Source organism: Hevea brasiliensis, chromosome 7 (genome assembly GCF_030052815.1).
Source record: "Hevea brasiliensis isolate MT/VB/25A 57/8 chromosome 7, ASM3005281v1, whole genome shotgun sequence".
Taxonomy (NCBI): Eukaryota; Viridiplantae; Streptophyta; class Magnoliopsida; order Malpighiales; family Euphorbiaceae; genus Hevea; species Hevea brasiliensis.
Genome location: NC_079499.1, coordinates 80,370,153 through 80,380,357, shown reverse-complemented (window position 1 = coordinate 80,380,357; position 10,205 = coordinate 80,370,153). Strand labels below are relative to the sequence as shown.

At 33.1% G+C, this 10,205-nt stretch overlaps 1 protein-coding gene across 1 annotated transcript; it reads left to right on the top strand.

Annotated features, from left to right (window-relative positions):
• The first annotated feature begins 2,463 nt into the window (after nt 1–2,463).
• Nucleotides 2,464–3,493, top strand: LOC110668170 (early nodulin-like protein 3). The gene is made up of 2 exons (XM_021829314.2): nt 2,464–2,820; nt 2,916–3,493. The coding sequence occupies exons 1-2, from the start codon at nt 2,634–2,636 to the stop codon at nt 3,356–3,358; spliced, it is 630 nt and encodes a 209-aa protein (XP_021685006.2). The 5' UTR covers nt 2,464–2,633; the 3' UTR covers nt 3,359–3,493.
• Nucleotides 3,494–10,205: the final 6,712 nt, after the last annotated feature.

Below are 10,205 nucleotides of genomic sequence, written 5' to 3'. Positions count from 1 at the left end.
GGGTTTTATTGGACTCCTAAACATTTTAAGAACTTATGTGAATATTTGACATAAATTTAAGGTCTTAATTAAGCCTTTTGCCCAAAAAAAAAAAAAAAAGAAGGAATACCAGAAAAATTCATATTTGTCAAGGAAAGAACTAGCTCCTTGCATAAACAGACTAAACTAAAACCCACATTAAAAAATGGCTTCATTTTGACTTAATCCTATTTATTTCAAAGCATTATTAATCCTCTTACTATTGCACTTTTCATGTTTGTTCAACAATGCAGCTGCTAAGCGTGGCTATTCCTACTCATCACTGCCACTGCTCTCACACTTTAAACCCAAGGTTGTGATAAGATTATATCGCCCTTCAAGCATGGAAACCTATGATCTTCTCTGATCCTTTCAACTTCACTTCCAACTGGATTGGCCCTAATGTATGCCGATAAATGGCGTTTATTGTACAGTTGATAATGGCGTTTATTGTATAGTTGATCTTGATGACTCCAAAATGAAAGTTGTTGCTGGAATAGACCTCAACTCTGGTAATATGGCAGGTTTCCTTTCTAATGAAACTTATAAGCTGGTCAAACCAACTTATAAGCTCTAAGAATAAGTCTACCTGTTTGTTCACAATATTTTTTGGGCTTATAAATTAAGCTTATAAACAAACAAACAAATAAATAAAATAAGTTAGGGTAGACTAGCTTTTTCATTTTGTGCTTATAAGCTAGTTTGATCAAGTATTTTACCTTATTATTCTCTTTTAATTTTTAAAATTTCACCGTATATTTTATTTAATATCTTTTTTAGTAATTTTAACAATAAATGTGCTTATAATCACTTTAACTAAATATGTAATTGCTTAAAGTTTTAAATGCTTATATACTTTTATTAACTTATAAGCACTTAGTACTTATAAGCTAATGTTTACGAGTTAAGCCAAACACCTTCACGATTTGTTGGATAATACTACAGAAGTAATTGCTTCACAGTTCGTTGACTTATTTGTACATTTATATATGTTATTAATTAATTATGGAATTATAGATAAATATGCTCTTTATCATTTATATTTTTCACATATTATGATAAAGCAATAAATTTTAATAAGTAATTAAAAAATATACCTTTGAAAAAAGGAGGAAAAAAGTAAAATTAAAAAAACTTTAAATTTACTAAAATATGATTTGAGTTTAATTTATATTACAACTATAATTATATTATATTATATTTAGAAAAATATAAAAATCTGATTTTATTTTTTAAATAAAAATTAATTTTTTTAGAATATGAAAATTATAACTTTTTTTATGAAAAAATGAATTTATAATTTTAATGAATTCTTATTTATAAAATTTTATTTTGACTTGCAATAAAAAAATAGAAGTTAACCATTAGGATTATAAATTATAAACTTATATAAATTATAAAATTAATTTAAATAAATTATAATAACTTATTTATAAAATATAAATAATTTAACAATTAAGAGTACTATGTTCATTCAAAAGTTTGCATCCTCTTATATGTATTTATATATATTATAGATATAGATTAAAGATATAAATTATAAATTATAGATATATTAGAAAATATTTTAAAATATACATAAAAATGATTAAAAAATATTCCATTAATTTTTTTTGAAAATAATTTTAATTATTATTCATTATATAATTATCTTATTTATGATATCACATCTTCAATAAATATTGTATAAAATTTAAAATAAAATTTCATTAAATAACTGTTATGATAAATTTTAATTTTATAAAATAAAAATAACATAAAATGAATGATAAAAAATATTTTTTTTAATGAATAATGAAATTATTTGATATAATTTTATATTCACCGCTGGCTTCAACGATACAGATAAAATAAGGCTGGATTTCACTTCTTCTCTTCTTCTTCTTATTATTATTTTCATTGGGTGGGATATTAGACTTATTAATGTTGGAAAATTTTTTGAAGAGGCAATAATATTATCCAATATGGGGAAACAATAAATGCAAACAAATTACAATTTGGAAAATTTTGAGAGTTAACGGAATCTCAATAAATATTCTGACATTATGAAAATGACATTAAATTCAATGATAATGAAAATTAAAATTTTTTTTTCTTCAATTTGCTCCTTTTCTTTTTCAAAGATTGGATGATATATTGAAAGCTAAATATTAGAAATAAAACTAGACAATATGAAGCTGAGAAATGTATTTTTCATCGTTCTCCCGTGCTATTCCCATAAGATTTGCATTCTTTCTGAGCAGAATTCCAAAGTTACGAGCATGCAGGTAGGAGGCAGAGGTATAGCCCCTTGTTTTCTTCTCATCCGGTTTCAATTTGTAGTATTAAAAACTACCCTCTCATGACCGTTAAGTCCCTTGCATGTCGCAACGTGTAATCTCTCCCTCCGGATCAGAAATAATGCTCCTTTGAAACGCCTTCAACATTTATACCACGTATTCTTATTCCAGATAGCCAAGCTTTTGCCATATATATTCACACCAGCCTTACTTCATTTCCCATTCTTCTCTCTGCATTGTTACCTCTTTGTTAAGTACAAGTTGGCTGGTTCTTGATCGAGAGTTCTTTTTCTTTTTTAATTATTTGAGTTGTTGGTGAAGAAATCATTAGTAATTATGGGGACTCAAAGATTTCTTGGGTTTTTGCTTGTGATTTTCTTCATGATGATCATGGGGTTTCTTTCTGGTTCATCACAGGCTTATCAGTTCATTGTTGGTGGCAGAGATGGCTGGGTTTTAAACCCTTCTGAGAACTACACTCTATGGGCTCATAAAAACAGGTTTCAAGTTAATGATACTCTATGTAAGCTCCATCCTTTTATTCTAATCTTTCTTGAAATTTTACCTTTATTTCTGAAAGAATGATCTGATGATGATTTGAGTGTTAATTTCTTCCAGTTTTCAAGTACAAGAAAGGGTCCAACTCAGTCTTGGTGGTGATCAAGGACGATTACTACTCATGCAACATCAAGGAACCTATACAGTCCCTAACAGATGGTGACTCCATCTTCAAGTTTGATCGCACAGGGCCATTCTACTTCATCTCTGGCAATGCTGATAATTGCAATAAGGGCCAAAGATTGTTCACTGTTGTCATGGCTGTTAGACCCAAACCACAACCTACTCCTGTTCCTGTTCCTCAATCTCCCCCTCCATTTGGTGCTCTACCTACTGGTTCTTCTCCATATCTGCCACCGTCTGCAGCAGAGTCTCCTAGGGATAGCCCAACAGATCCAAATGCTCCAGAACCAGCACCAGCACATTCGGGTTCTCGGGGTTTTATTGGTTTAGTTGGGTTGGTTTTGGGTGCTATTATTGGAGTGAGTTTGATGTTTGGGTAGCTTAAATTTGTTGGGATGGTTTACAATAGGATGTTAAAGAAAGAAGGCTTGTCCTTCATTAATTATATTGTTCTTTATTGTTTTAATATTTTAGGTTTTGTCAATAAAAATGAGTTTTTGCTTATGTTTAATTGATTTTTCTCTCCACAGAAATAATTTATTTATAGCTAAAGTATGATGCATAAGTCCTCAGTTGCTGTATGCGATTAGGGAGCTCCTTTGGAGAGATTGGGAGGTGCAAATCAAACACATACACAGGGAAGGAAATGTGTGTACTGATTAGCTTGCAAATTTCGGGCATTCTTGCTCTTTGGGTATTACTCAATTTGAAGCTCCTCCTTTTGGGATCACCAGCATCCTCCTCCATGACATTTGTGATGTTCCTATCCCAGATTTTGTTTGATATGATTTTGTGTTTCTAATCCCTTGTTTAAAAAACAAGAAAGAAATTAAAGAAATTCTCAACTTTCATTAGATCAATAGCAAATTTGCACAATGTGTAAGATCTCGATCAGGAGGCCCATGAAACTCAATGTCTGGGCATTTCCTCCTGCCAAATCTATGTCAATGTCAGGACCAAAGAATTGCAGAGCCAAACTGTTTAGAAATTTTAGCTCAAAATACAAAGAGGTATAAGCCTACTTTTTATAAATAAAACTTTTATTATGAGAAAAATAACATTTTTTTCTCTCATAAATCATTCAAACCTTCAAATTCAATTACATCCAAAATCTTTCAAAAAGTTTAGAGAAAATTAACTCTAATTTTCTCTTTCTCACAAAATGTGTTTTCTGTCACACGTCACGCGTCTGTAATATATGATATGATCCCGTAGTATACATAATGAAATACCGAATTTCACCTATCGATAAATCATTAAATATACTACAAGGGATTTTAAACAATTCCAATACATTTTTAGTTAAGGAATAAATTAAATATTTTTAAAAATCAAGAAAATTTCTGCAAAAAATTCATGTGGTGACGACTGTAATTTCAATAAACCAAAATTTAAAACCTATTGAAAACAATATGTAAATAATATCATGCATAAATTGAATTCAAATCAAGTTCAAATCATTCATTTTCATTCATTCAAGACCCAAAAAATATTACTTTTTTATTTACATCTCAAAAGAAACGCTTAATTGCAATTTTACATTCATTGAAAGTGGCAAAATTAATATTAAAAAAATTTACGTTAAGCTAAAATGGAAAAATAATATTACAAAGTTTATGTACAAGCTGCTCATTGTCTTTACATACATACATATAGGTACAATACATCCAAAATGAAATTACAAAAAGTTATACCTAATATATACCCAAGGTCAAATCCAAACACCGCTCCGCTGCTTCTTATTCTGCAGCTTTATCCTTTCCTTTACCTACGACAGCATAAACAGCTATTGCTGAGCGTTGAACTCAGTGGTGCACAACTATAATTTTTATTTCAATATAAAACATGCTTTGTCAATGTATAACTAAGATTTTGAAATATCTAAATTTTTCATAAGTCCTAAAACCAATGTTACAATTTTCAATCATGCAAATCATTTATTTCAATCACATTTTATCAAAACCTTCACAAATCAGTTATGTTGCCAACAATCACACAGTTAGGGCCATGACACAAAATTTCTAATCAATGCTATGTTGTACACTACGATAAAACAATCTACAATCTCACTAATCGAAATTAATGAGAAAGGTGGCTAGCTAGTAATATGAGTACTCATCCGAACTCAACCTCAACTGGTAATCCAGGGAGGGAGGAAATATAATCAATTTTGCCTCAAATAATGAGGGACACAAATCAAATTTCCATGCTAACTGTGGTTTCAAAACAAATTCAAATAATTTCCATTCAAAGAATCACATTGCAAATTAAATTATCACATTTCATTCATTAAATTCCCCTTACAAGGTTGGCAAAACATCAAGCACTCAAACACTTCTAAAAACATTCAAAATCCGGCTCACCCCCTTGCTACAATAAAATTGATAGCCAACATCCGCCTTTGCATAATATAATTTCATTTCACAATTTAAAATCCTCAAAACAAGGTAAGTGATTCTTAAATGCATAAGGAAAAGCATACTTGTTATGGGTGCCTTACCGTGCAACTCTATATTTTCTAGATTTTTACCTTAGTTTTGCATTCCATTTCTAAGCATCTTATGTTATGAATTTAGACCAGGTCCTTAAAACAATGTTTTAGGTCTTTGTCTTAGGTTTCCAAATCATTTTGAATCATCTCAATTGGAGTTTTGTAGAGGAAGTTATGACTTGATAACCATTTGAAGGTCATAGGGAAAATTGACTACACTACAAGAATTCTAGATTTGGAATTCCTAACTTACCTCAACATTTCCCCTACTTTGCCCTATGAACTGCTTCAGCTCAAAAGATGAAATTTGTATTTCTAAGCCTTATGAGTATTTTGGCTTTAGAATCACCTAATTTGCTATTGTATAGCTTGAGTTATGGCAATGTTGCCAAAATTGGTCGGATGCCTAATCCTTCATATTTTCCAGGTTCAGTCTAGCATTAGGGTAGATTTACTGGACTAAATTTGTCTAGCTATTTGATCAAGTTAGGTTCATAATTTAGCTTTATAATCTGCATAAGAATTGTTCTCCTATGTCTCAGAATTCCATTGGTTCAAGAATCACCTAAATTGGAGTTTTCTAGAGTAAGTTATGCCTAATTGAATAAGTACTATTCATATGATCATTTTCTCCAAGTTTAGAATTGGTAACCCAGATTCAAGCCTAATTTGAGGTATCTTATGGTCATTTTCTGAGCAGAATCTCTGCATGAAAGTTGGAGCATTATGTCTTAGGTTTCATTTTCAATTGATTTCACACTAATTAGAGTTGTGTAGCTCAATTTATAGGCTTTTAAACACACTGGACTCAAGTGTCCAGATTTTAGCACATTCATCACACTATCATTCCATTAATTCCATTCACCAACCAACATCAATTCACATTCAATACACCCAAATTGACCATAATTGTAACATCCTCACTTTAGTTAGTTCGTACAGTCTACTGTTTCAGTGACTAGTGTCGGTCTAGACAGTTAGAACGTCCAGAAAAATATTTAAACTAAATTGAGGAACTATAATTAACTTAAATATTAATAAGAAAAATTTAGGAAAAATTTTAGAAATAAAATACAATCAACTTAAATGAGCCGATGCCCTAGCGATGGGTAACCTAGTGAGAAGTTGCGGTTCTCGCAATTAGGAGCCCTAGACTAGGGGGAAAAATTATAAAATAATTATTGGGACTCCAGAGAAGGGTTATTGAGGTTATTATAGCATTAGAATGCCAAGGAAATGCTTAGAAAATTTTTCAATCGGTATAGAAAATTTTAACCCGTTAAGTCAAACGGAGGGCATTTTGGTCATTTCGTCTTCAGAGATTATTTTTGGCCAACTTGTCCAGTTAAATAAATAATTTATATAACATAAAATATGATTAAATGCTGTTAAAAATTTAATTGAAATTAATTAGACAAGAAATGCAGAGAAAATGAAAGAAAATGGCATTATGACATCATAGTGATGTCATTAAAGTTTTGCCAACCAACCCAATGTGGACACATGGCATAAACTTATTTAAAAGAGACAAATGGACTGGAAAAATAAAACAAAAATCAGACTTCTCTTCTCTTCATCTTCCATGCCGTGAACCTCCTCCATAGCCAAACCATTTTCAAGCTTTCAAAACTTGATTTTCACTCACTTCTACCCAACAAAACCCTAACCTAGCAACACAAAAAAGTGTGAAATGTTGAGTTAGGGTTTGAAGTGGAGAAATGAGACTTTGACCACGTGATGATGGAAGTAGGTTTTAATGGTCAATTAGTGACCATTTGGCTCTATTTAAATAAAAAATGAAGTGTGTTGAGTAGTGGGATTTGGGTTTGGTGTGGCTGCCCTTGGTGACCTGCAGAATTGGAGATGAGTCTAGCAGGTTTGGGCAGCAATAACTTGAATTATAGAGGTCCAATTGGTGCAAGGCCAGTTGGGCATGAAACTAGACACATAATGGCACAACTGTGGTGCAGAAACCATGCCCAGAAAACCAAACCAAGTTGACCAAAAGTTTACCCTAATCCGGGTGACCTGCAGTATGCCTGGGCAAAATGACCAAATGAACAGTGTTTGGTCATTTGGCCATAACTCAGTGTAGAAAGGTCCAATTGACATGAAATTTTACCAGCAACAAGCTGAGATACATACCAACAATTTTCATGAAGAAACATAATCCAAATTATGACCAAAACATAATCAAAAGGTGAGTTACATTCACTGTTACTAACATTGTAGATTTGGTCAGTCCAGAAATTCTGGATAAAATTTCAATCCGGCCAGTTGTGGATTTTGGGCCATAACTAGAGCTACAAAACTCCAAATGGAGTGATTCAAAAAAGGAAATGCAACTAGACAAAATAAGGAACAACTTTCATGTTGATCAGTTTGCCAAATTCCTACTACAAAAATGACTAATGGAACAGTAAATACAAAGCATGAAAACTAAAAATTCTGTCCAATTTTGGCAACCAATACCAACAAGTTTAAAATGCAAAATGTGGTATGTTGATGATATTTAAACCAATATATCTATTGTCAATGCAAAAGTCAACATTTTGGTTGACCAATGAAATGAATAGTAACCATAAAATTTCAATTCCAAAGAATTACATAAATTAAAAGTGTTAAATGCCCTAGTAGGCCTAATGTGATTGGTTTGGATAGGTTGGCATGCCAATAGGGTTCTGTTAGCAGTACTGCATATGGCTTCATGCCATTCTATGTTTCATGGATTCCCATGCCATTTTGTGACATAATAGCCTTTGGCTATGTTATTTGAGTTGATATACTTGGGTTTTAACCCTGACAATTATTACAGCTTATTAGCTGTTCTGTTGCACACCGGGAGACACAATGTGACCGATGGTGTGATGGTCTGAGGTACTTAGCACCCAGTGCCAGTTTACCCATTTATCCAATCCAGTCAACTAGTATGGGTTACTTGGGCAATGTTAATAAATCTTACCAAACTTAAATAGAATAATATTACAATAAATATCAGAAATTAAGTCTACCCAGAAATGTAAACATACATTCTGCATAATTATTTTTATTATATTTTTTTTATTATTTTATATTATCACCATTAAGTAGAATTGCTTAGTGCGTCGCTTTTTCCACGCGCAGGTATTGGAGACCTAGCTGGGGAGCCCAGCAGACATCAGACCGGGTGAGCATTTAGATTTGCATCCGGGGTCCAGAGTCACCTCATATATGCATTGCATATGGTAGGACATTAGGATTTTGGGTAGCATTTTGTATTATGTATTAGTTTTGGATTGTAACTATAAACTCTTGTAATTATGTAATAATGTAAATATATGAAGTTTCATGTTTTTTAAATTTTCTGTATAATATATGTTGATAAATGAAATGTTGAGAAATATGAATGTGCTTTCAATGATGATGTGAACAGAAAAGAAAATTTTCTGAAAATAGTATTGAGATTTTGAGATTGAGTTGAGATATGTATGAATAATGGAGTTTGGATTTGGAAATTATATTGGAAGTGTTTTTAAACTGGTTCAGAAGAACTGTTTTTCCAATTTACAGCCGGCACTCTGCCGGATTTTCTATAAAATTTGCGAAAAAAATTCAGATTTATGAAAAATTGAAAATAAATGAATTAAAAGGGATAAATTGTAATAGAAACATAAATTGGTGCTCCGGCATACTGAGTGGCATAACTTGCTCGGCTACACTGTAGACGGGTAAGGGGTGTCACATTTAGTGGTATCAGAGCATCGATTTAGGCATTTCTGGGCCCAGATAGAGTGCATACCATTGCATTGCATTTGTAAGTATTGAGGTGACACTGATGCAGATCTGTTTGTTTTCTTATTTTGAATAGGATATGGATCCTGCTTCGCAAAGAGCAGTTGATGAAGAGGTGGAGAGTCGTGCTCCACCTGTATCGAATCAGGGGGAGAATCTGCTCCACCAGCAGTTGAGGCACCTGCCCAACCTCAGTTTGCTCTATTTCAGCAAATGATTGAATTCTATCGGCAAATGATGGGGGCAATACCAGCACCACAACCACAGCCACAACCTCTACCAGCACCACAGAAATCTCATCTGGAGAAACTGCAAAAGCATGGGGCTGTGGACTTCTTTGGGAAGAGGGAGGATGATCCCTGACCATCAAAGTGCTGAAACAGCTTAACTGCACCCATGAGCAGAACCTGGTGGGTGCTGTGTCCCTACTTCAGGATGATGCATATCAGTTGTGGGACACAGTAACCAGTGAGGTGCAACCGGAACGGATCACCTGGGAATTCTTCCTTACAGAGTTCAGGAAGAAATATGTGAGAAAAGTGTATTTAGAAGAGTGAAGAAGAGAATTTATTAGTCTAAGACAGAGGCAATTGTCAATGGTTGAGTATGAGCGTGAGTTTATCAGACTGAGCCGATATGGGAGGGAGATAGTCCCTACAGAGGCAGAGAGGTGCAGAAGGTTTGAAGAAGGACTCAATGACAACATCAAAATCATGATCACAGCATTGGAGATCACGGATTTTGCTAAACTGGTAGATGCTGCATCAAAAGTGGAAAGGGTCAGAATCAATGAACAAAATAGGAGGGAAAGACAGCAGAAGAGGGGTCCGGGTCAGTCTAGTGCATTTTCTACTCCTATTAAGAAGAGTAAGGGTCCTCTTGCTCAGAGTTCAGGACCACCACAGGGTCAGGGTCAGTCTCAGGGGCCCAAACCACAGTTCACACCTAGGAGAGGCCAGTCCACA

What these genes read in the sequence shown, in the direction of transcription:
- LOC110668170 (XM_021829314.2), top strand. Translation starts at nt 2,634, where the DNA reads ATGGGGACTCAAAGATTTCTTGGGTTTTTGCTTGTGATTTTCTTCATG. An exon ending in TCAAGTTAATGATACTCTAT is followed by an intron (nt 2,821 to 2,915) that starts GTAAGCTCCATC and finishes AATTTCTTCCAG; the next exon opens with TTTTCAAGTACAAGAAAGGG.